The sequence below is a fragment of the Thermothelomyces heterothallicus genome, assembly GCF_042370625.1.
Source record: "Thermothelomyces heterothallicus CBS 202.75 unplaced genomic scaffold P884_scaffold_4, whole genome shotgun sequence".
In the NCBI taxonomy this organism is placed as follows: domain Eukaryota; kingdom Fungi; phylum Ascomycota; class Sordariomycetes; order Sordariales; family Chaetomiaceae; genus Thermothelomyces; species Thermothelomyces heterothallicus.
Genome location: NW_027192565.1, coordinates 1330792 through 1354932, shown reverse-complemented (window position 1 = coordinate 1354932; position 24141 = coordinate 1330792). Strand labels below are relative to the sequence as shown.

The 24141-nt window shown below is 55.4% G+C and overlaps 8 protein-coding genes across 8 annotated transcripts; 4 read left to right on the top strand and 4 right to left on the bottom strand.

The window, feature by feature from the left end:
• Positions 1–1730: 1730 nt before the first annotated feature.
• On the top strand, positions 1731–3397 carry P884DRAFT_290296 (uncharacterized protein; the record flags this gene model as incomplete). Its single annotated transcript, XM_069444051.1, has 1 exon — positions 1731–3397. Exon 1 carries the CDS (start codon positions 1799–1801, stop codon positions 3395–3397), a length of 1599 nt encoding a protein of 532 aa, XP_069300250.1. The 5' UTR covers positions 1731–1798.
• Positions 3398–6900: 3503 nt separating this feature from the next.
• P884DRAFT_98143 (uncharacterized protein) lies at positions 6901–9615 on the top strand. The gene is made up of 3 exons (XM_069446216.1): positions 6901–7189; positions 7267–7350; positions 7428–9615. The coding sequence occupies exons 1-3, from the start codon at positions 7066–7068 to the stop codon at positions 9446–9448; spliced, it is 2229 nt and encodes a 742-aa protein (XP_069300249.1). The 5' UTR covers positions 6901–7065; the 3' UTR covers positions 9449–9615.
• Positions 9616–10385: 770 nt separating this feature from the next.
• On the bottom strand, positions 10386–10939 carry P884DRAFT_98242 (uncharacterized protein). Its single transcript, XM_069446217.1, has one exon. The coding sequence runs from the start codon at positions 10844–10846 to the stop codon at positions 10541–10543; it is 306 nt and encodes a 101-aa protein (XP_069300248.1). The 5' UTR covers positions 10847–10939; the 3' UTR covers positions 10386–10540.
• On the bottom strand, positions 10939–12926 carry P884DRAFT_98248 (ZPR1 zinc-finger domain-containing protein). Its single transcript, XM_069446218.1, has 2 exons — positions 12327–12926; positions 10939–12264 (listed from the first exon to the last, which is right to left on the bottom strand). The coding sequence occupies exons 1-2, from the start codon at positions 12471–12473 to the stop codon at positions 11032–11034; spliced, it is 1380 nt and encodes a 459-aa protein (XP_069300247.1). The 5' UTR covers positions 12474–12926; the 3' UTR covers positions 10939–11031.
• P884DRAFT_98125 (uncharacterized protein) lies at positions 12538–13968 on the bottom strand. Its single transcript, XM_069446215.1, has 2 exons — positions 13840–13968; positions 12538–13769 (listed from the first exon to the last, which is right to left on the bottom strand). Exon 2 carries the CDS (start codon positions 13475–13477, stop codon positions 12770–12772), a length of 708 nt encoding a protein of 235 aa, XP_069300246.1. The 5' UTR covers positions 13478–13769; positions 13840–13968; the 3' UTR covers positions 12538–12769.
• Positions 13475–14400, bottom strand: P884DRAFT_218781 (uncharacterized protein; the record flags this gene model as incomplete). The annotated part of the gene is made up of 5 exons (XM_069439386.1): positions 13475–13769; positions 13840–13962; positions 14068–14133; positions 14190–14304; positions 14366–14400. 5 exons carry the CDS (start codon positions 14398–14400, stop codon positions 13626–13628), a joined length of 483 nt encoding a protein of 160 aa, XP_069300245.1. The 3' UTR covers positions 13475–13625.
• Positions 14401–15321: 921 nt separating this feature from the next.
• P884DRAFT_256422 (uncharacterized protein) lies at positions 15322–18058 on the top strand. Its single transcript, XM_069441064.1, has one exon. The coding sequence runs from the start codon at positions 15402–15404 to the stop codon at positions 17742–17744; it is 2343 nt and encodes a 780-aa protein (XP_069300244.1). The 5' UTR covers positions 15322–15401; the 3' UTR covers positions 17745–18058.
• Positions 18059–19672: 1614 nt separating this feature from the next.
• Positions 19673–23535, top strand: P884DRAFT_275631 (Glycerophosphoryl diester phosphodiesterase family-domain-containing protein; the record flags this gene model as incomplete). The annotated part of the gene is made up of 4 exons (XM_069442866.1): positions 19673–19689; positions 19758–19876; positions 19942–23225; positions 23350–23535. The coding sequence occupies 4 exons, from the start codon at positions 19673–19675 to the stop codon at positions 23533–23535; spliced, it is 3606 nt and encodes a 1201-aa protein (XP_069300243.1).
• Positions 23536–24141: the final 606 nt, after the last annotated feature.

Below are 24141 nucleotides of genomic sequence, written 5' to 3'. Positions count from 1 at the left end.
GGACCCCGGGAATAGGGGTGACGATGTTAGAAAGGAGCGGTGGCGGTCGTGTTTAAATTCGTTGAAGTGACACCGAGTCAAATTCCAAAACTAAGCCCGAGACGTGCGGGAGCGCTCTGTCATTACCTCAACTGCGTGTCCTCTTCGCATTGTGATAAGCACATGAAGGGCAAGTCGAGATACACGCATTTGGATTATGTATACCCCTATCAAGCCTCTTCGTATTGTACTCTCCAGGCGGGGCCGGAGCGCGTTATGAGCACAGATGGTGCCGGTTTAGGTGTTCTCTCCCCGGTGTGCAACCACAGAACAAGCTTCAATGATTTGTTCTTCCGTACTATACACATGCCCCAAGATCTGCTGATATGCCTCTCCTTGACATCGTGTTATCCATCCACATGTCCACTTTCTCGTTCCTCTGCCATGATGTTCGCCAGTCAAGTGGCACAACGACCCAAATCTGGTCGGTAGGGACGTCATATGCCGTGGCCTGACAGTGACGTCGATAACGCACGAGGCGTCACCTCTTCCTGAGTCTTCGTCGGCATCTTCTACACGACATCCTCTACACGTCACCTCTGGAGATCAGCAAAGACCGTCACGCTCTTCCCCATAGAGGGAATTCAGATCGAAGCCACCGAAGGTTGCCATATCACAAGAACTCCTTCCCAGCCTCTCTTGGAATACCGATCCCCTCCCTCTCATATCGGATGATGATATGCGCGCGGGATTCAAGTCCAAGAACCCATAGTGATGATTTGGTGTGAGCGATGAATATCTGGACTAGATGACGGACGCGATGCCCTCCCCATCTTGGTGTTACTCTTCTTTCATAAGTAGCTATTAACTCTCGACTGCTCTAGACCCATTGACAAGTGCGTTACTAGTACACTAGTACGGGGTCGCATTCGAGTGAGACGGCCCTATGCATGATTTCGCCCATTCAGATCTCAAGACAGTCCGTACGGAGACCGGAGTCGGCCGTATCATGGCGAATTAATGCAAGTGTGCGATGCGCCTTGATTGCATTGGCACGACACAGAAGATAATACAGCAAACAAGGCAGTAATAGAGGGTCTTCGACTAGCGGTGCGCCCTATCTACTGCACTGGCAGTCACATTCTCAAACTTCACCAACTATCCTGTGGTTTTCTAACAGAGCTTGAATCAGAAATGCTAAAAAAGATATGATATCGAACCTGTAGAGAACGGAGAAGATAACAGTGAGCGACAAGCAGGATATTGATTCCCTATTGCCCCCTTGAACTAAATCGCATAACCACGCGGTTTAATTGTGGTTTTGCGTTGAGAATGTTACGGAGCAAGCCTTCAATAATTAACAGCTCTTGTTCTCCTGAACCTTCGAACTTATCAACCCCAACCCTCTGCTGTCTCGATAGCACTGACCACAGCAACTCGGCATTCTGATTTTGAGCTGATTCTGAGGCCCATTGCTTCAGCTTTTGCCAAACTCCTTGCCTTGTAATAAGCCATTAATTGCTTGAGTTAGCTTTCACGGGTCTTTTCCGCGGCACGGATAACAGCCGGAGATCTTCTCGAAGCCTTGTCTATGTAGATTTGGCTTTTTGGTGACAGGGATTTCACCCCGCGCGATCGAGGAGACGGAACGCGAACCTCGCAAGCACTTCCCGCAAATCCCGACAAGCAAGCCTCGAACAGTCCACCAAAGAGAGAAAATTGAAAGACAAAGAAAAGAAAGCAAAGGAACCAAAAAAAAAAAAAAAATAGAAAAATAACTGCCAGAAGCCACAAGTGCCAAGGTCTCCCCTCACACAAAATGCCCCTCGACGATGACGACAATCCGGCCCTCGCACCGGCGGCGTCCGCTCCGTCCTCCTCGTTCCCCTCTTCCCGCCCCGCCGACCCGGCGGCCGCGGCCGTCGCGGCCACGGACGACCTGACGGACGAGGACCTGATCGAGGACGAGGGCGCGGCGTCGCAGGACTTCCGCGCGTTCGCGACGTCGCTCCAGCAGCAGAAGCACCAGTACCGCAAGACGACGGGCGTGTCCGCCCAGACGATCCGCAAGGGCGAGAAGGACTTCGAGTCGCACGGGACCCGCGCCCAGGCGGACGCGCTCGAGCAGAGCCGCGCCGCCATGCACGACGTGCTGAGCTACACGCGCGTCCACCCGGCCGGCAAGAACATGGTCAGGGGTTGGTACTTCCCCGGGTGGTGGGAAGGGTACCGGGAGGAGGAGCAGGCCGACGTTTCCGAAGGCGGCGTCGCAGCTCGGGGGGACGGGGAAGGAAGGGAGAAGAAGCCGTTTGGGTTTGTGCGGGACAGGGTGGTCGTGCTCGAAGGCTCGTCCGTCGCTACTCAGTCGCTGGGGAGGGCGGTGACCGGGCAGGCGAAGGACAGGCCGGCCAGGGGGAAGGATTGGTTGCTGCCAGAGGAGGCTCTGTACCTGGTGGAGAGGGGTTCACTTGACCTGTGGTGGCCGCTGAAGGGGCTGGAAGAGATCTTCCCGCCTGATGGCGCGGCGCCTGCCGAGAAGGAAGGGCGGGAGGCAGGGGAAGCGGATGAGTACGACAAGGGTTTCCCATTGAGTCTCCAGGCGGCTTACGCGCTCCTCATCGGCGACGACGGCGAGCGGGGCAAGATCAGCCTGCAGAAGTTCCAGGTTTACTCCAACCTCAAACGATGCGGCTACAACGTCCTCCGGGCGCCTCCCACCACCACAACCAATCACGCAGTCGCGCCGACAACAACAGCAGCGACACAGACATTAATAACCACCACCATCTGGCAATGGTTCTCCTCCCTCCTCAGCGCCGCCCATCAGCACCCCCCTCCTTACGGCCCGCTGGTGCGACCCGGCCTCTACCGCTCATACGCATCCATCTACCGCCAGATGGCCCTCCTCCCGCGGCACGACCCCTCCGCGGCGGCGGCGGCGACCACCACGCAGCCCCCCCCGCGCGAGCCGTTCGCCATCCACTACCACGTCTGGAAGGCCGCTCAGAAATGGACCAAGCTGCGCCATCCCCCGCCCGACTTCTACCTGGCCGTCGTCGACGCGCAGGACTCGTCCGTCCCGACCCTGGCCGAGATCTCGGCCCTGCTCGGCGCGACGCCGCCCGCGCCGGGGAAGCCGGAGTGGGCCGGCCCCGGGAGGCTGTACGCGCGGCTGAAGCACGGGCACCGGAACGTGCTGATCGCCGTCGTGGACCACGGGGTAATCAATTACATGCGCTTCGCGGAGGGCCGGTTCGGCGGGGAGGAGCTCTACGAGCGGTTCGATGCCCGCGTCGCCGGTGGTGGGGTTGGGGGCAAGAAGGGCGGGGGGAGGAATAACGGACGGGGTGGGAGGAGCGGGCGAGGGGGTGGAGGTGGAGGAGGAGGAGGAGGAAAAGGACGGGGAAGGGGGAGGTAAGGGCTTTTTTTTTTTTTTTTTTTTTTTTTTTTTTTTGCCAGGTTAGGAATTGAGTTTGCAAGATATTGGGAATACGTGGTCTGTTGGGCGGATGGGAGAAAATTATTCTTTGGCTGGATTGGGCTGGATCTGATCCCTCCCCCCCTTTTTCTTGTTGGTTTGAGAAGTGGCAAGGCAATGAAACGAACAAAATCGTCCCGGGCAGAGGATGTCAATCCTGTGGCACGCATGACGGCCAACCCTGTATCTCACTTCTTTCTTTCTGCACCGTTGTTACAACACGCATCATGGTTCGAGCCGCTCAAGCTATATCATACCGTGTGGCCAAGTCAGCTCGGTTGTAATGCTTCCGTTGCACGCGATGCTCGTACTCATCTAAGTTAGCATCAGAACCTGGCAAAGAGCACATTGTTGCCATATGTGTGTGACACGTGCATGCAACTTTTGGCCTGGACAGTCGCACGGATTAGCGTTTCGAACTTAAGGTACTTACAGTACGGAGTACGCGGTACGTATTGGGTCATGGCGGCTGAAGACGCCATCTGTGCGGTGGCTGACGGCATCGGAGGGGCGCTATAAATGGTCTGACGGAAGACAGCAAAATGGGTAGAAAGGCAACACGCGGTATCCCGACCCTGGCTCCTGTTGGCCTGTTCTTTTTTTTCTTACGGGAACCAAATTCCGACCCCTTCTTGCCAGTTGTTGGTGCGTGGTTGTCCATAATCCAACTGTGTAAGTCGTGACTGAGAGAACGGCATGACGAGAAGAGTTGCCAGGTAGTGTGTATTGTAAGAGCGCTGTTTCCTAGGTTTCTCCGACCACGGAGATACCCCCCGTTAGTGCGGACTTAGGTTACTTTTTTTTTTTTTATACGGCACACCATCTAGCCAGTGAGGCCATTATTTGAGGTTTCCTTGGTGAGTTCAAAATAGAATGTGTCTAGGACAGGTTTGCGCTTCTAGGAGTTGCAAGACACATGCAACTCAACGGCGGTTTCTCTGGCAAATTACACTACCGTTTAACTCTTCGTCGTCGAGAAAGTTCGCGATTTAGGCTGGGCTCGAGTCGTAAACGATCTGTCCAATGGGGTTCCTTTGTGTGGAGCATCTCGACACAAGAGACGAGAGTCTGATATGGTGATACCCACCATCGGCGCATTGTTAATATTTCTCGCAACATATGGATCAGCAGCCATACTTGTATGTGCAACGAACCGAGGCTTACACTCGTCCTCGAATGGAAGGAAATAATATTGAGCGCTTGCGTCTTGTGCTTTGACACATTTCGCCCCTCAGCCATATCGCTCCCAAATGCAGGCTATCTATGTTTGACTGATTTCCTTCTCGTGCCCATCGTAACCTGCGCTTGCAATTCTGCATCATCGTGATGCAACAGACAACATGTTTCAGACCGCTTGACTTTTGGCCGATCTCCTCTCTTTGCATGAATGCTCGATCTGGAAGACAAGGTAGCGAAAAGCTACGGCAGGAAATTGATAATCCTGCACGCACTTCGTACTGTGTAGAAGAGACGGAGGCCAACGCTTAAGAACTAACAAAGAGCAACTAGTTATTTACAACACAGTGTCTGCTAGGTCTGAAGCGGCATCGCGTTCGGCGTTGCCTGAGGTCCATAGGAGTTATCTCTTTGCGTAGATCTGCCCTGAGCTAGGAGCTAGGTTGTTTGCTTAATTCCCTGTTATTAACTGTGCTCTGCGTCTTTCGAGTCCCAATGGGAAACTGGACGGAGACTTGGCAATTTTTTTTTTTTTTTTTTTTGGCAGAGCTTTCCAGGTTCCCGACTTCCCCTCGCTTATTAGCCCCGATCCAGTCAGGCCAGTTCCAAAGGGGTTCTTACACTGTCGCAATTTTGGCTGAACACACTGAATCATCCCGTCATCCTCCGGTACCTATCACTCGTACCATCAAGTCCAGTCTTACCCCCCGGGCCAAGACTCTGGCAAATGACCTACCTTGTCTCCCTTTGGTTTCAATTGCTCCTATCTAACCCACTTGCGCCAGTTCACCCCCTTCCTTTCCACCGCACTTTTTGCTTTCCTTTTCCTCTTGCAACTCAGGCTGGTCGCTCCCTCGGTCGGTTTTGCGACAACTTACACTCACCTTCTGTCCGTCTTTTATCGTCGGCCGATAATAGCCCGCCTTTCCGGCCGGCATACAACCTTATCAGTTTCCCTTTTCCAACACAACCCCACTGGACCCGTGTTTTGGCGCATTCCGGATTGGGATAGTTATTGAGGACGCCTGCACCATCGAACGCGCGCGACTCGTTGCGACGAATCTCCCGGCATCGAGCCACATCACGTTACTACTTGGTGCTTTCGCCAGAACCTGGCACTCTTTGCCACCGGACTCGTGTAGTCAGGCGGTCTGCTGCTTTGACATTGCTTTGCAAGACAGCAAGACAGCAAGACGCCAAGACTTTTAAGAACTACCAAAAGGTACTTCCGTTCGTTCATTCGACCAACTCCCAAGTCGTTGCCACGTTGGGCTCTGGACTGGCTACAAGGTAACTGCGTTCCACTCTTTCTACAGTCCCTCGGTATTGCCGGTGTCCGTTGTTTTCTTTTTCGTCTTTTCCCAGCTTAAACCAACTCGCCGCATGCATTTTTTTGTATGAAAGAGTCGAGACCAGCTTCTCTGCATCTTATCATCCATCTCCTGCCGTTTACCAGCAACTGCATACTTGTGCTCTCGGCTCGGAGCACTCCACGCCTTGGCTAACTTGAAACTTGCATGTCCATTGATGATAGCGGGCGTCTCTTCTCGACGTCTCAGCTCACCGTTGCTTCTCAGAACTAACAGGTGTCAGGCCTCAAATAGGGGTTTGAGGCCTCTTGTCTGATGACAACTACCATAACAAGCGAAATGGGCTCTGTTCCCGAGGCTACCATGACGGGTAGCGACTCGCCTTCTGTCGCCTTATCACCCGCTCCCGTCGAAACGAAGGTCGAGCAACCAGACGAGTGAGTGCATGCTTCTTTCCTGCCGCCGGACATACTCTCGGTATTCAACTTCCAAGCCCAAGCTGCTTGCTCTTTTTTCCTCTCCCTTTTATTTCTTATTTTTTATTTTTATTATAACACAAGCTCAAGTCCCCTGGATGGTCCGGGAGGATGGGTATTGTTTGGCCGCCGCGAGCCGCTCGCTACTTCCAACATCCCACTTGGCCGCTGTTTCGTCACGTCTCTAGCTCGACGAGGGCTAACGCAGATTGCCCCGTTCAGGTCTGGGCTATCACAACCACAATCTCCGAGGCAAGTTTTCCCCTTTCTTTCTGTTCTGCCATCTTCTGATCGGTTCACACTCTCCGGCGCCATTGAGAACTCGATCCACAATTTCTTGAAATGAACTCCTGGTCACTTCCATCCTTCTCCTTTCTTTAAAGGACTTGTGGATCTTTTGCGGTTCTCTGGTTCTGCCATAAAACCTCCGCAGTCAACGCATTCCCATCATTCGCCAATGCTCAGCAGAACCTCATCTCTCGATCACCATCCACTTTGAACCTGCAGGCTAACCTGCGCGACATTAATTCAGTCAGGTGGAGATGGCCAGGTCTCCTAGATCTCCTGTAACACAGACTCCTGTCCAAAAAGAGTCTAGCGAAAGGCGAGTGATTCCCGTTCCCTTAGGCAACATTTCGTTCACTTTATGCTCTCCCACATGCCAGGTGCTTCACGCTTCTCTCCTGTCTCCTTGGAGCGGATGCCGCCGTTCACTGGCCTTTTAAGCCCACAAACCGCGAAAGCGGTCACCCAGCGCACTACGACACCGCGTATCACCCGCTAGTGCTACCTTACCCCGTATATTGCCAGCCATTCAGGGGCAGGTGCTAACCGCTTGTGATTTCAGCCACTCTTCTCCAGAATCGAAGGTTGATACGGATTCCCGTCGGGATTCCGATAAACCAGCAACCGCTGCTTCGCCTCCTCAGAGGTACGCTTATTTATAGCCTTCCTCGACTCTACATACGTTTCTGTGCTGGATCACCTGACCCGTGTTATACAGCGCAGATGGCCGCGGCACAGATGGCGAGAAAATTCGCAACCCAGACATTCGCCAGAACAGCAAGCCAGAGAACCGTGCAGACATCAAAAGTCACAATAACGTGAACAAGAGCGACGACAACAATGAGGAACTTACACCGCCACCTGACTCTCCCATGGAGGAGACCATGAGCCAAGCCTCAAGTGTCTTACCCAGTGCAGCGCAAGACGAGATTGTTGTTGGCACCAATGCTCACAAAAGGTCTTCCCCCGCGCAGGCTCCAGAGCCGGAAGACGTTGTAATGGGCGACACAGACGAAAAACCGTCTATTATTAACCCATCAAAACGTAAGCGGGTTTCCGGGGTCTATGCTGAATCTGTCGGCGAAAAGGATTCCAGCCCAGCACCAACTGAAGACCTTGAATCCCGCCGTTCGAACCGCCCTACCAAAGCACAAAACGTGGGCGGTACCAAGGGTGTACTGCTCGGCTACTGGCGCGATTCACCCGCTGTAAGGGAGGAGGATAAGCATGCCGTCGTTGGGTTCATCGACGTCAGGGACCGCCTTCGTACTCGCATCCAACCGACTACCCGGTCCGGCCAGCCGATGGATCCAAGGTATCCAATACCACCCGGCCCAGGAGGTAGTTGGGTTACTTTCGACAAGGTAGCCTTCGACCCCCATCTTGTTGGCCACAACCACCATGTAATCAAGGAGTACGTCAAAATCCGCGCTGAGGACAACCGCAAAGATGAGACGGTCGAGGAGAGGGCGAGGTTAGATGTGGAGGCTGTTGAATTGGCTGCCGAACGTGTGAGGACCAATCCGCCCCCCGATGCTGCCGTTGCGCCTCTGGTTGCCTACGGCCCTCAGATTCCCGCCAATGCCGTTGTCCCGAACCGACCCGAAAATAAGAAGCGCCGCCTGGCGGGCTCTTTTGGGGTCCCGTCCGATTCGCCAAAATCAACCCAGAATCCGCTCGATGACATCCCGGGTACAAGGCCGACGAGAGTCCCTATCGGAGTCTGGAAGCTTTCCAGCGAAAAGGAGCTCAAAGACAAGCATGCCGTCTTTGGTGTTCTTGGCGGCAACGACATGTTCAGGGTGAAACTAACCCGCGAGACTCGGGACGGTCGCACGGTCATCGGTAACTTTCCCAATGGCGCTGGCGCACTCTGGATTCATTGGGACGAGGTCGAGTTCGACCCGCATCTCAAGGGGCTCAGCAGAAACGAGGTGAAGGAGTACTGCCGAATCCGCCAGCGCCAACTCGACCTCGGCGAGGCCCCAAAGGATGTCGCGGCAAACGAGACTAAGGCCGTTCTTGAAGCTCAGCAACGCGTCGCGCAGAGCCTCGCTATGGGCACCCCGACCCGAAGAGAAGACAGCGATCTTCTTCCGATTGCGATGAAAGGATCCGCGGCAACCAACGGAAATGGTTCCAACCCTGGCTGCCCCACCTCTTCTTCCTTTACCCCGGCCAGGCCCAACGAGGAAGTCCGCCAGTCACGGCGCCTTGAGAACGGCCCCCGCGCGGCGGCGGCGGCGGCGGGCCGCCACCCTCTCCCGGATCTTGAGTACCGTGCGGCCAATCGCACACCTCCGGGACCGAGCCCCGCTGCACTTGAGCGCACTAACATGCTGGCGCGCCGTGAAATCGCCCGCCTCGAGGCCGCCCAAGCCCGCGCCGACCTTCGCGCCGCCAATCGCGAGACCTCCATCGCACCCGCTGCCGCCAATGCAGCGGCGGCTGCCGCGGGGCTGGGCTCCAATTCCAACAATTCCACTGCCAGTGGCAACGGTATTAGCAACATACCCGACCACTTCCAGGACAATGTCTCGCGGTTGAACAAGGTGTGGGAGGCGCAGGAGGCCAACCGGCTGCGCGTCGGGAGCGAAGACGCCAAGATCTACATGGGTGTCAAGTACCAGCGAAAGCAAAGCGGGCCGTTCCAAGGCAAGCTGGTCAGCCAGGGCATGATCATCACCATTGACGGCGAGGATTATGTTGAGTACCGCGTCCTGACGAAACCAACGTTCTTCTAGCCTCCCAGACAAGCACCTCGAGTGCGGCCGACTTTCCGGTTCGTATCGGCCGGGTTGCCCATCCCGGGGTTACTCTTCCGGTTCCGGGTTGTTTTATCTCTCTCGCTTTACTGATTTTCTTTTTTTGGCTATGGGCGGTGGTTAGTTACGTGATGGGCGATACCCAGTTTCTTTTCTTTTTGCTTCTCATTCCGCTTTCTAGTCGGACGCGGTTTCTCTTGGTTCCCATTACCTCTTGACTATCTTGTTATGAGGCCGGCATTGCGCTCCATTGTCGCAGGATAGGGATTCGTGAGGAAAAGGCGTCTCGAGGGGTCCGGACACGGAGAGGTTTCAGCTCGGGCCTTCTCCGTAGCTTGCCTTTTCTGCCACTTGACGCCTGATAAGCGGAAGATTTAACTGGCGGGGAGTGGTCGACGATACGATAAGGCTTGCTGTACCTTTGACGTTCTGGGCTGGGTTTGAAATCGGGGGGAGTGAGTGGTGGGTTAGTGGGGATGGGATTCTTGAGAGAATGCTCTTTGTTTGCTTATATTCGAGCAGGCTTATCATTCGCTTTATTCACTGGCAATTAGTGGCAAGCGGATATCCGGTGCTTTGCGCTGCCATCCCCTGCTCTGCCCCCTTCCATCACTTGTTTGTCTCTCTCTCTCTCTCTCTCTCTCTCTTTTTTTTTTTTTTTGTGCTGCTTTGCTCGGTACGGGTGATGGGGATGATACCATAGACTGTGCCGGCATCTTTACTCAGGGGTTGGATTTTTTTTCTTTTCTTTTCTCTCTTTTTTTTTTCAGGAATATTGTATGCTGCTGACCCGGACAAATGTCGTGAACTGCCTGGGAGGAGGGAAGATTGGGGGCGGAGGGCTCGCAGGAAAGGTTTTTCGTATATGCATGTATGTACATATGTAAAATGAGTACAGTCTACTTTTTGGCGAGTGACAATGGTGTCTTTGCCCTAAGAGACCTTTAATGGGCTGTTTTCTCGCGGTTCCGTTGCGTTGCTTATTGTCACAACTTACACTCGTTTATCTCCTTGGATGCCAAGAGTCCCTGGAGCTTTCATAATGCAGTGTGTCACGTTGGTATCATCGCTTTATACGGGTGGGGGTTTAGCACGTTCATTACGGCTGTACGTTGGTTGCGACTTTGCCAGGCTTTCTCTAATAATAATCGAAGTCCGTGGTTCGGCCATTGACGCCTGAACTGGATATGTTGACTTAGAGGTCAGGCATCTCATAACTGGCGAGAAGTCAAGGAGGCGGAAGGAGCGCCTCTGGCTTGAGGAGGCTAGAGCATACCTCAGATTGGGCGTGAACCATGGGACTTGTGATGGCAATTTCGGGAAGTAAGCCGCCGCCGTAGATACGGAAGCTATCAGAAAGAAGCATGGCGAAAACATCTCATATTCCTTCTGGCATCACCTCATGAAAATTTTTGTCTACACCCAACCAACCAAAATGGTATCGCAACTTCTTTTCCTTTGGAAAACGAGAGGAAGGCCATCACCATAAGGAAAAGAGAGAAAAAACAACCCACCGAAATCTAAATGCCAAAGACAACAAAACCCGCACACTTCTCCGGTTTCTAAACGTCTTGCTCATACCCTTCCGTCTTCATATCCTTGAGACCCAGATCCTCCTCCTCCTCATCCGTCCTGTCATAGTCCTCCACAATCATCTGCTCGTCGGGCTGGCTGGGGTCGTCCGCGAGGCTCTGGACGTAGCTGCTCGCCAGCGGGTCAGTGAGCACGATGGTGAACTCCTTCTCGCCCTTGATGGCGGCGTTGAGGTCGGTGAAGAACGCCTCCCAGCGAGTCCTCTCGCCGGGGCTGAGCGAATCGTTCTTGCGAGCCGCCTCGCCGGCTTCGGCGTCGGCCTCGAAGATCTGGTTGTGCAGGTCGTCGCGCACCTGGGTCAGCAGGCCCTCGACGGTGGTGAAGCGACCGCCGAGCGTGCCCGGGTTGACCGACAGGCTGAGCTCCGGGCACTCGAGGGCGCAGCTCTCGCTCTTGAGGATGTCGCGGGCGAGGTCCTCAGCGTTGCGGACGCGGAGGGTCACCTTGCGGCCCTTCTCGGGAATCTCGCCGCCCGTCTTGACGTCGTTGGACTTGTAGCCGCAGTCCTCGCACGTCGTGTTCATGATGACGACCTGCCGGAAGTGCGGGATGTCGACCATCTTCATGTTGGTCGTGCAGGGGTGCAGGCAACCCGGGCAAGAGGCGGGGAACGAATAGACCTGGTCGGGGATGATGTTGCTATCCGCGTCCAGGTCGCCCGCCGCAGAGGTGTCTGCGAGACCGAGGGCCGCGTTCTGCTCGGGCGTGCGGAGGTACTCGCGCTTCTCCCACTTGCCCACGCCGTCGCGCGGGTCAGGTACGATGAACGAGTTGCCGGCAGGGTCATCGACGGCAACGCGGAACGGGAATGCATCGCCAGCGAGCATCTTTCTCCCCTTCGTGATGATCTCCTCGACCTTGGCGTATACTTCAGGAGCTTCTTCCTTGCGCTTCTCTTGGCCGAAAACCAGGTCCTCGATGATGGAGGTCAGCAGGCCCTCCACGTTGGAGAGCCGGCCTTTTCCTGCGGGGATCTCGACGTCGAGCTCGATAAACTTAACAGTGGCTGTGTCTGACTTGATGACCTGCCGCTGGAAATCGTCCAGGGAGGTCAAGCGGAGCTCGTAGTGTACGCCTTTAAGTTGGAAGGTGCCGGCAGGCTGGATCTCGTTGTTGGTGAAGCCGCATTTATCGCACGAGAAGGACATGATGATGATCTCGCGGAAGTACGGGATCTTGGTCAGAAGGAGGCGTGTCGTGCCCTGAGTCACGGTTAGCATGAGCCAACCGGCACACCAAGTCATCCCGAGTCGGCGCGACTCACATTCTCTTCGCAGTTCATGCAGAGGGACTCAATCTCCTCCACCACCCTGTCGTCATCGTCATCGGTCGTCCCATTGGGGCCGGTCGCCGGAGCGACCTTCTCGACCTTCTCAACCTTTTGGCCGATGGGGTTGAATAGCTCGGGCATCTTGTCTGTCTTGTGCGGTTCTCCTTGGGATATCCCGTCCTCGAGAAAATTTTGGAGGGGTAAAATGGAGTTGAGCTATGGCGGGGTAATAAGCGGTTGCAGTCGCGCGGTCCGCAGCCTCGACCCCTCCGGACCACAGTGGGGCCCCGAGGCGTTGGGCGAGCTAACGCATGACACAACTTGGGCGGGTTATGGAAGCCCAGAGAGCTGCCGGGAGCAGACCGATGTGTCGCCAAGCTTCCCGAAGGTTCGGACCGACGCCCCCAGCCTTTTTCTATTGGGCTGCTGGCAAAGACTCACTTCTGCAGGAAATCCGCAAGGCTCAGACCGAGCCCTGGCTTCGAGTTGCGCGATGCGCTGGATTGATCCAGCAGCGCCTGCAGCCCGGCTTTTCGGGACTTTGCTCGCTTCTTGCTGCTAGCGTTTGAGGTTGTCTTTTGAGAAGGCGTTTCTTGAGCCTTGTCCGTCGTTCCCGACCCCTTGATCTTTGCCCCTTTCTCAACCGTTGATTTACGCCGCTGGATAGGAGAAGGGGCCGGGAGCTGAATGTTTGTCAGCTTGCCGCAGAGTCCGCAGGTGATGGTCTTGACTGGGCCTCGGCTTGACTGCAAATGAAGCTTTCGAGGAGTGCCTTTGCCTTTGCCGTTGATTCCTTGAGCCATACGAGGCTTTCTACTGGCCTTTTGCCCCCCCGCCGCTTTGACTTGCAAGACGTCGCCCCGGCCAAGGAGCATTATGTGACCGCAACAGCTGCACACGTGCTGTCGCTGCTTATCGGAAAGGGCCTGTTCGTGCTCAAACAGGAGGTCGTTGCGCTTGCTCATGAGGTATGCCGATACCTCGGGGCACGTAGCTGCCAGGAGATGCCCTGCATCGTTTAGAAAACTAATGGCCGCTGTCGCTTCACTGAAATTCGCCTTATTCGTAGCCATTTGCGCGGTCGCGGTGTCTTGCTGAGCTTGCGGGGAAGAAGAGAGTTGGCGCAACATTCCATCCTGGCACATGCCTTGTCGTGCAATTGTGGGTCTTGTAACATTACATCTTTCGTTCTGCTCGTACCGCTCGACGAATACGGAGTACGGATACTCTACAGAGTTGTTTGTAGTGCTCCTCGCTGTCCTCAGCCCGGCAACATGTTCTGGCACTTGTGCGTCATGCCCGAACAATCTCCCACTTGAGGTCCTTGATGCTCACTTCTTCGCCCGCCTTCTCGTCATAGTCAAACCATTCCCCTTCCGTCAGTTCAATTCCCTCGAACTTGGTGTTTGACTCGACCCCGTCCGCAAGCCATTCGCCCTGGTCGTCATCAGTGACATATGCACGGGCAACCTACCCTGACTGGATCGGGAAAGGCATCGCAACACACCTCAGGAATGAACTCGGTAAATTCAAGACCGCGGCAGTCGAACTCGAGTATTTTTTGAGCTTTGGCTGGCTCGGTCTGCTCGTAGGCTGTGGGGGCAGCGTTGATGGTCGCCGAGGCCTCCCGCTATTGAGATACGGCGTTTTAGCGAGGTTAGAAGGTACGGAAGTAGTTGAGTACGCTAAGTCAGGGCACATCAAGAGGCAAAAAGGGGGGGGGGGGAATTCGTACCTTGCAGTTCTTGCACCTCCACACAAAGTTGGCCTCACCTCGGCTGCCGCTTATCTCGTTCGTTTCCTGGTTGTTGTAAGCTTCTGACTTCCCCTCCCGGATGGTTCTCGTGGGTGGCTCACAAAGCGGCTGATGGCAATGGGCTTTGGATGAATTTCCCTGCAGGATGTGCATTGTACTTTGAACGTGTAGAAGAAGTTGTTCTCTTGAGTGTCCTTCGGCCGCAGGTTGGTGACGCTGCAACAATTGTTAACCCCGCCGGAGCTTGAGCGCAGCCCAAAAAAGTGAAGTACCTTACCCGGCCAGTTCCGCAGATAGTGTGAGTGCGTACATCTCAAAAAAAGCCTTCTGTTCCTTTTACTCGTCTTCTTTAGGCAGGAGTTGCTGTATTGGATGCAGCGGTAACAGATCAGGACCTGCTCGGCCTCCCTAAGCAACGGAGCTGAGATCCCTGGTTTTGAGGGCAGCTGGATGGAGGGGCAGGGTAGGTCCCACATTTTTTACCGCAACGGTACGGAGTCGCTGGTAAAACGCCCAACTGTACTCCGTATATACGGATTAATCCGGTTTCATGTAACTCCACTGAGTACGGATACGCAAAAAGATTTCAGAAGCCTAACCCGTGAATGAGCTGTAGACTAGACTAGGTGATATCATATACGCATGATCAAAGATATATATATATAACTCCCTATACTGAAACCCGTTTAACATTCCTATCCACCATTTACCCCATCTGCGTGGCCCTCTCCTACATAATTACATCATTCCTGGCTAGAGAAAACTTTCATCTTCTCAGGCCTTCCGGAAATCATAGAAAATGCTGTGTACCAGGTGTGTAGCCAGCATTGTCGTCTGTGTTGGGAACGGCTTCAGAGATTGAGTAGCACTGTGACGAGCTTGTGAAGTTCAGTCTTTTGGCAAACGTTCGTCAATTTGTTTACCTGTCTTAACCCAAGATATCCTTCTGAGAATCCGCTGGTGTGTGCTAGAGGTAGTAATGTTCTCTATCACTCATGTTTGACTGAACAGTGTGATTGATATATACATTTGGTATGAATTGTATCGTATTGCAGGGTACGTACATGTTGGTACTGTACGGAATGGTTGGGTGGTGATCACATCTTCGAATCAAGTGCTAGTGAAGTGGGTCCCTGCACAGGTCCGCTCCGGCTAGTTATTCGCTCACAATTGCGTTTAGTTATCAATTGCATTTGGAATATCGAATCATCCGACGATCAGAGCTTCGATCCCAACCCCCGTTCCTCGATAACACTCGAGGCCGACATCAGAACCCCGGACCCCAGGCTCAGCTTGGCAGACATGCCACGACGATGCTGGGCCTCTGGTCAATGGCAGCCCAGTTACGGGCCTGCCACTGCCGGGCATGCTTGCGTGCAACACGCACCGCTGCGAGACAGGTGACGACGAGTGCGACTGGCACGGCAAGCAACCCGCGACGCCGCAAAGTCCTTGCGAGCGATGTTTTTACCGCATGCTACTCCGCCATCATGGCAACCGCTGCCGTCATCGACGCCGGCAGGAAAGACAGGCGCAGGCGCGAGCTCGACAGGAAGATAGCCGAGGCCAAGAGCAGCCTGGCCTGCCTGCTCGAGGAGTCGGCCGGCCGAGACCTCGCGAAGCTCACCGAATCCCCCTACCCCGACGTCCCATACTCCCGCCCGCTAGAAAAGGCGGATGTCCTGAACGACATATGCAAACTAGACGCCGACTTCCTTCGGGACTTGCAACAGAAACGCAAGGACCGGCTCATCGCGGCTCAACACGTACGCACGATGCTCGGCCTCTCTTGGAACCCAACGCTGCCTGAAACGAGAAAGACCACGCTGGCCAAGTGCGAGGAAGTTATAATGGCTGAGAAGGGGCGGAATCTCGACCGTCGGGAGCCGCAAACCGAGACACACATGGCCAAGATAACCGATATGATCACCGACCTGGTGGACCGGCTTATGGCAGAGGCTTGGTGGAGTTCGGAAATCGAGGCACCCGGATCACACCCGGCCCTCAACAGCCCGGACTCGGCCGCTACCATGATCCGCATGCTGCGCTCCGACGGCTACCCTTCCTACGCTCATCCCGACCTGGACCCTGCGGCAACGATTGAACAGAGGGAGCGACTGAACGATGTCAATGTCAGCATCCTGTCTGACTGGGTCCCGCCGCTGCGAGAACGCTACGCAGCAAAGATCTGCTACAACATTCTTGTATGCGGTGTCCCCCCCGGAATTCAGAACTACAACATGTTGATCCTGGGTTTCTCCCTCCTCGGCGAGCACAACCTGTCACAAGCCGTGGTGGATTCCTTTCTTTATCTGAGCCATATGAAACCGAGTGAAGCAACATATTTGTGCTTGTTGCATCACTACCGGCTCAAGGGAGACATTGTCGGCTTCCAAGGCGTCATCAAGCGCATGTTTGGCTACGACCCCCGCGGCATAGGGCTGATGCGGAGGACGGCCGACTACGTAGAACGGCGCCCCGAGCTACAAGCCTGGGCCGCCACCCAAGACGTTGCCGTGGTCAGCGGACATTACGTCCAGCGTGCGCCATTCACCCATAACGTTGCCGAGGCTATGATGGAGGGCCTGATAGATTTTGGCATGCTGCGCGAGGGCGCGAAGCTTCTCGCTGTCTGTCTCCGAGAGCAATGGAGGATCAGCAAGGATCTGCTGTGGAGGTTGTTCCATTCTTGCCTCACCTTGCTTGACACCACTGCAGCCAAGCTAGTCGTCCGGGCTCTGTTGGACAACATCGACCAAGCATCATTGCTCCTCCTTGGTCCCGACCCGGTTGGCCCTGGCTCTGTCAGACAACTCCGTCATCTCCTGAATATCTGGCAGGCGACGGTGCTCCCAGGGAACGAGAGTACTCAGGAACAGGGGCCCCAGGTCGGCAACCTGACTGGGGAAGTCGAGAAAGCCAAGTTGAACCATCTAGCGGCAGCCGTTTGGATCAGGGAGGCGTGGCACCATACCAGCATGATGTGCTGGTGGCTAAGGCGTGCGGAAAGGAAGCTTTCCGATCACAGCGTACCACTGCTTGAGCGGCTCGACATGGTCCTGTCGGTCCTCAACTTCGCAGCCGAGCGTCCGAGGCTGGAATTGGAAAAGTCGGAGCACATCCAGCGCGTAGCAAAGATGGACTGGCTGATGGCACAAACCGTGTCGATGGACTTCCACATCCGAAGCGCAGAGACTGTCATCTGCAAGGCCCTCGCCAAGCAATTGCCGCGGCAACTGCAGACAAGGTCGCACTTTAAATCTACCATTCCGCTCGAACAGCGGATCAGCCGTGCCCTGCTGTATACCACCCCGGGAACGGTGGAATATCATGTGGCTACCTTGTTCAACCTGAGCAACGAACTCGAACTCCAAATCAAAAGGGCCCTGATCAACGCCCTCCCAAAAACATATGCCCAAGGGCTCCAACAAACGCAGAACGACTCGGGTGATGTCAGCTTCGGAAGAATTGTGGTATACTTTAAGCACTACTTGGCTGGCTTAAAGGATCTCCAAACGAAGGAGGCAGAGGTGGCATCGAGACCGGACCCTTTTGCCCGGTTATTCGAGGCGTTGCCAAAGCCGATCTCGTTCTGGAAGAGGAAGGCGGCGTCGGCTGCGCCGTCACCGGGACACATTGGCTGGCAAGGAGGATAACGTTCGACGCAGGAAGAAGGAAAAGGATTCTTTGGGGCGACGCTGTAACCTACATGTACTTCTACCTACATACAGTCAGATACCCAGGAAACATAGAGGTGTTCTAGAGGGGGGCTTCGGTACTTGGTAGGAGTGTAGAGCTTTGTTACGCGAGGAGTTAGCATCTCCTTACTCGGGCCGATATTCTGGCCATCGCCGTTCATCCTTCAGTGCCGGGCCATTTCTCGGCTTTCACGTCACGCTCGGCCGTCGTATCATTATTCAGCAGCCAAGCAACATGGACGGCATACCAAAGTACAAGTACGAACGATGAAGACATGGGTAGCATTGTATGTACGCCCGTGTATCGGAATGGATTGAGATGAGGGTGAGGGATGCAACGGACCCTCCATCGTCTCTTGTTGCCCATGTTCGGTACTTGAGACGAAAACAGGGGACGACGTCTGGACCCGTTCTGGAGCAAGACCCCTACTGCAAGTAGAGGGGCGAATGGGTCACAAGACCAGCGCATCCCGCTAATGGTGCGTGTACCTGACTAGGCCTTCGTAGTCTACTTGGATTGACCTCCACACAGGTCACAAATCAACTGCGCAATCTTCCGCGAACTCCGTGAGGGAGGAGGGATCGTGGGCTGCATTATCGAAGCGGTGAGCAAGGAGTTGCAGTTTGTTCCCGGACGGGAATTACGGATTACAACACACTGGCAGAAGCCCCCGTCCAACACGGGGAGGAACGTGCGGTGCGGGCGGGGCCGTCAAATGCGCAAATGCACGCGACTTGCAGCGTGTCACACTCGTCTTGCTGACCGAGGTGTGGTGTAGCTGGCCACCTGTGGAAATTCTCGCAAGTCCGCCTCCCTCCACGAGGTCGATCGGGAGAGGTGAGTGGCAGTCACAGGGACGAAGAGTGACTTCCAGTTCCCAGCAGGCAAAAATAGATTGGATCTGGGTCGCTGTGGGCAGTGTGGGGCACAGGTCGCCCAATGGGACCAATCGCTGCCTGCACCGGATGCCACCGTGGACGTTGACTGGCTCCCCGGCCGGTACGGGTACCGCACAGCGGCCTGGACTCAGCGAGCACTCAGCGGGCACTCAGCGGGCACTCAGCGGATGTCGGTCCCAGGAAGCAACACCCGGGGTGCTCCTTCCCGAGTCTTTGCCTGGGCTTCGAGAAATTCCTGCAAACTCGCGACCCGCGCTCGCCATGTTGAGGCGCTGCCACGGAAAGAGAAGTCGTCAGAGAAACGTATCCGGACACGGCTGAGAAAATGCTTTTACATACTTTTATCATCTATCCTTGTCGACCCCAGTTAATAAATCCCTAGTCAGTTTCCCATGTGACGACGCCGACTAGGATATATCAATCAACTCCACTGTTGTATCCGTCTCGAAGAGGGTACCTGACTTACCAAGACTCTGAGGACCCTCGAATTTTCTTTTTCTTTCCTCCGAAACACAAATCATTGCCTTTGGGTCCGTATTGCAATCTCGAGAAGTCACAGGTTCGCATTCTTGATGCAGCCAGCTTCTTGAATTGGGCTAGTCGACCAAGTAACTGCCCTGCTTTGCTGCAGCAACTATCTGCCAAACCCCCCGGTTTTGCGTCACAAGTGGGAACGTCCCCGACGCCTCGGGCGATTCTCGAAAATCGAGGAACAAACCAACCTCCTCAGCTACCGCCTCATCCTATTGTCGCTATATTTACTCACATACGCTGATGATACTCATTCCTTGGACCCTGAAGATGCGGCCAATCACTCTTTGAAACTCAACTGGCCCGTTCCAGCCCATCTCGCTTCAAGGAGGGTCCATTCTCATTCTGGTTTTCGTGCCGCTGCTTTCCCTTGTTTTCTTCCTGGGACATTCATTTCCTTTACGAGGGCTGTCTCTTTCTCTTAGTGCAGTCTGAGTCAGCAATTCGGTGTCAACATGAAGTTTGGGCGGAAGTAAGTCACCAGTTCAAACCACTGAGACCGCTGTGACTTTGGCTGACCTCTACGACTTCTATGTGCAGTCTCCCACGGAACCAGGTCCCTGAGTGGGCGGGTTCCTATATCAACTACAAGGGACTCAAGAAGCTTATCAAGGCCGCCGTCAGGGCAGCCCAGAATGGAGAACCGGTCGACCTAGCGGGTGAGCAGAAGCCGGATGTGGGCAGTTTTTAGTCCTTGTACCCATGTACTGACAGGCCGGGGCAGAGTTCTTTTTCGACTTGGATCGGAACTTGGAGGACGTCGACTCGTTTTACAACAAAAAATATGCCGACGCCTGCCGGAGGCTTAAAGTGCTCCAGGATAGATACGGGACCTCGCCCGAAGTGGTTGCCAATCTCGACGATGACGAGATTGAGGAACTGATGGGCGCCCTGCTTGAGCTGCGCAGCCAGCTGCGGAAGCTGCAGTGGTTCGGCGAGATCAACCGCCGTGGCTTCGTCAAGATCACCAAGAAGCTCGACAAGAAGCTTCCCGACATGGCGAACCAAACGACGACACAGCATCGCTACATCTCAACAAAGGTTGACCTCCGCCCGTTCGCCAAGGGTACTACCATCTCCAGGTTGCTCTCAGAGATCAACAAGTGGATATCAGTGCTTGGTGACTCGCATCATGCCGATGATGCCAGGTCCGAGAGATCCACTCTCTCCCTAGGACGCTCAACGGCGAAAGCGATGTCGAGTGTTCCTCCGGAATTGCTCGACCAACTAGACCAGGCAATCCGGAAAGACGATGTGGAGGCCCTTAGAGAAGGGCTGACCACCGGGAATCTATTGAGCACGGAGCCAGCCTCACAGAGGGTGCTGCTTAACATTCTCCAACGGTCAATCTCAGCACGTTCCAAGGGCTCGATTGCCTTCCTCCTCGAGAACATTACCTCCCTGGACGAGCCAGACGATATCAATGAGCGGAACTGCATCCACAGACTGGTCATCCACATCGGCCGGACAAAGACAGCCTCAGCAAAGAATGAAGACGATGCTCCAAAGTCGTCTGTGAACTCCTTTCCCGGGGCGGTTCAGTACGCACAGAACTACCTCACTCCAGCGACATCGCCTTCCCCGACGCCGAGAGTCTGCGGTCTCAAGGAGTCAAAGGATCTTCTGACCAAGGATGACGAGGCGGTCCAGATGCTGATTTACCTCTTGGAAAGCCTCAAACCAAGCCAAAGAGCGGCGTTGAGCTCGAGGGATAACTTTGGCCGGATCCCACTGCACTACGCGGCACAGTTTGGGTTTGTTGTGGTCTGTCAAATCCTGATGAAGAAGATGCAGGAATGGGGGCAGTTCAACGTCGAGAACGGCATCGACGCCCCAGAATGGCAAGACAAGGATGGCAATGCTCCAGTCCATCTCAGCGTCCTCGGCGGCCACCGTCTGACGACCAAGGCGCTGCTCCAGGGCGAGGACTGGCAGGGCGTGAGCGACAATAAGGCCGAGATGAGGCGGATGATCTCCAAGTCAAGCGCCGTCCTTGCGATCGCCACCAAGGCCAACTTCAAGGCCATAGTAGAGATGCTCGTGGGGGCTGGGGTGGACATCAACTGGCAGGACAAGAGCGGCGAGACAGCGCTGCATATCGCCGCTCGGTTCGGCCACGATGAATGCGCCAAGGTATTGATCAAGGGAACGGCCGAGCAGAAAGCGAACCTGGAGCTGGCTGAGCATTCGTTCGCTTGGACGCCGCTTCATATCGCTGCCGTGGATGGCCATCTGTCCGTCGCACAGTTGTTAGTGGATGCCGGTGCCGACGTGGACAAGACAGATTCGTCAGGCTGGACAGCGAAAGAGCACGCTGCGCTGAGGGGACATCTTCCCATTGCCCGTCTCCTTGCCGCGCACAGCCGAGGCGAGGATGACTCGGGTACGAGCAGCTCCGACGACGAGAAGGGCTCCACAGAACCTGTGGCTCGCGAGGTCGCCTCTCTCGAGGACAGGAGATCTAACGGCACCCCTCGCGCAGCCGAACCGGTCAAGTCGTTCGGGCATCGTTATCTCCGAGACGAGAGCCTGGTGCTTGTCAGTCTCGGCTCCATGGATATGCGCAAGAACGTGGAGGCCGTCACGCTGGACAAAGTGCCGCTCAACGAGGCCCACAACACGCAGCTCGATACGGCCCTCTCTATTGTCGTGTCGGCGCAGGGCGCACAGGGGGACCCAACTATCATTGACATGCCGGTCCACGAGAACATCTCGACGGAGCCGATCGTCTTCACAACGCCCGATGCCACCAAAGTCAAGCTGTTATTCGACATTGTTCCGACCTACTCGGGCAACAAAAACAACAAGGTCGGCCGTGCCGTCGCGCTGCTGTCTAGCGTGCGGCCGACGATTGGACAAAAGCGGATGAATCTGCAGGGCGACGTCTGCGTTCCGATCGTGGGTGCCAATCTCGACGTGATCGGCACGGTCAACTTCAACTTCCTTGTCATCACGCCCTTCTCGCACCCGAATATGGAAGTGACGGAGCAGCGGACGTACTGGAAGAAGATGACGTCGACCATGGTCATCGGCCACCGCGGTCTGGGCAAAAACCTCATGTCCAACCGGTCCCTCCAACTGGGCGAGAACACGGTGCCGTCCTTCATCGCGGCCGCCAACCTCGGCGCGCAGTACGTCGAGTTCGACGTCCAACTCACCAAAGACCACGTGCCCGTCATTTACCACGACTTCCTCGTCAGCGAGACGGGCTTTGACGCTCCCGTCCATACTCTGACGCTTGAGCAATTCTTGCACATCAACCCGGATTCCTCTCGTCGCCACGCCAACGGTGGCAGCGGCTCCAACGGCGATTCCCCTAAGCTCCAGCACAAGCAGCTGTCCAAGACCAAGAGGAGCAACAGCCCTGGCCCGCGCCAGCGTTCCATGTCGATGGACTGGCCCGCGGCGGGGGCCCAGTTCGCCAGCAAGCAGGACATGGAAGAGCGCATGAAGCACACGCGCGACTTTAAAACCAAGGGGTTCAAGGCCAACTCGCGCGGCAACTTTATCCAGGCCCCCTTCGCCACTCTCGAGGACCTCTTCCGCAAGCTACCCACGTCGGTCGGCTTCAACATTGAGCTGAAGTATCCGATGCTGCACGAGAGTGAGGAGCACGAGATGGACACGTACGCGGTCGAGCTGAACTCGTTCTGCGACACGGTGCTAGAAAAGGTCTACGACCATCTCGACCCGAAGGCGGCCGCCGGCGGCAATGGCAGGCACATCATCTTCAGCTCATTCAACCCGGACATCTGCCTGTGCCTGAGCTTCAAGCAGCCCAACATCCCAATCCTGTTCCTGACGGACGCCGGGACATGTCCCGTAGGTGACATCCGTGCAAGCAGCCTGCAGGAGGCGATCCGGTTCGCATCGCGGTGGAACCTGCTCGGCATCGTGAGCAACTCGGAGCCTTTCGTCAACAGCCCGCGGTTGGTCAGGGTGGTCAAGCAGAACGGCCTGGTGTGCGTGAGCTATGGGGTCCTCAACAACGAACCCAAGTTGGTGCAGGTAGGTTCTTTTCTCTCCCTCCCTCCCTCTCTCCCTCTTTTTTTTTGTTCACTCATTCTTCTTCCCCCTTACTTCCTCACCCTTCCCCGCATTTGGTGCACGGGTTAACCGGACCACTTCACAGCGCCAAGTCAAGGAAGGCATCGACGCCGTTATCGTCGACAGTGTCTTGGCTATCCGGAAGGGCCTCACGGGTGGCCAGGAGGCTGCGACCACGACGAGTGCTGACAAGTTGCGGGAAAAGGTGGAGAAACTGGCCGTCAGTGATCCGGCTGAGAACGGGGTGACCGCCAACAATGGTGGGCACTGAGAGAACTCAAAAACGAGCAAGGTGACTCGGAGAAATTTCGTCATTTTGTGATAGATCGGGACGGTGCATGGAAAGGTGCGCTTGCATTTTTCAGGCGGCAGGCATTTACCACGGCTTGCTAGCTCGGCGGCGTGGAGGCCTTGAGCGGGATTCAACACCGCGGAAAGCAGGCGTATGGGCGTCGCCTTTGGACAGACATGGAGGCGGGCGCAAGCCAATAGCCAGAGAAGAACCGTTCTTCCTGCATTCCCGATGTGACCTTTTCCATGTCGTCGATATGGTGAGCTGAGTCACCGTCACACCTCGGGCTCGTGCACAAGATCGCAATAAGGTAAAAGGCGGAACGGTGTGCATTTGGCTACCTCCAGGCACCGTTTGCCGTGCATCAAGGTCCATACATGTCGACCTCGCCGACCGAGGGGCTGGACGCGCCAGCAGTGTGTGGCTATTGAATGCCAACATATCCCGATCGGGCACTTATGGAGCAGTTCTCGCTTACCATGTAGCCCGAGCAATGGGGCTGTGTGTCTTCGCCTGAGCCCACCGTTTGACGCGTGACTTAGGTGAGACTGGTACGTGCCTCTCTACAGACGAGACAAGCCTAGT

Excerpts from the sequence above, each read along its gene's own strand:
- P884DRAFT_98143 (XM_069446216.1), top strand. The coding sequence starts at position 7,066 with ATGCTCTCCCACATGCCAGGTGCTTCACGCTTCTCTCCTGTCTCCTTG. Across the intron at positions 7,190-7,266 it reads CCAGCGCACTACGACACCGC|CCACTCTTCTCCAGAATCGA; the intron begins GTATCACCCGCT and ends TTGTGATTTCAG. Across the intron at positions 7,351-7,427 it reads GCTGCTTCGCCTCCTCAGAG|ATGGCCGCGGCACAGATGGC; the intron begins GTACGCTTATTT and ends TATACAGCGCAG.
- P884DRAFT_98242 (XM_069446217.1), bottom strand. The coding sequence starts at position 10,846 with ATGTTTTCGCCATGCTTCTTTCTGATAGCTTCCGTATCTACGGCGGCG.
- P884DRAFT_98248 (XM_069446218.1), bottom strand. The coding sequence starts at position 12,473 with ATGCCCGAGCTATTCAACCCCATCGGCCAAAAGGTTGAGAAGGTCGAG. Across the intron at positions 12,265-12,326 it reads GCATGAACTGCGAAGAGAAT|GGCACGACACGCCTCCTTCT; the intron begins GTGAGTCGCGCC and ends ACCGTGACTCAG.
- P884DRAFT_98125 (XM_069446215.1), bottom strand. The coding sequence starts at position 13,477 with ATGTGCCAGGATGGAATGTTGCGCCAACTCTCTTCTTCCCCGCAAGCT.
- P884DRAFT_256422 (XM_069441064.1), top strand. The coding sequence starts at position 15,402 with ATGCTGGGCCTCTGGTCAATGGCAGCCCAGTTACGGGCCTGCCACTGC.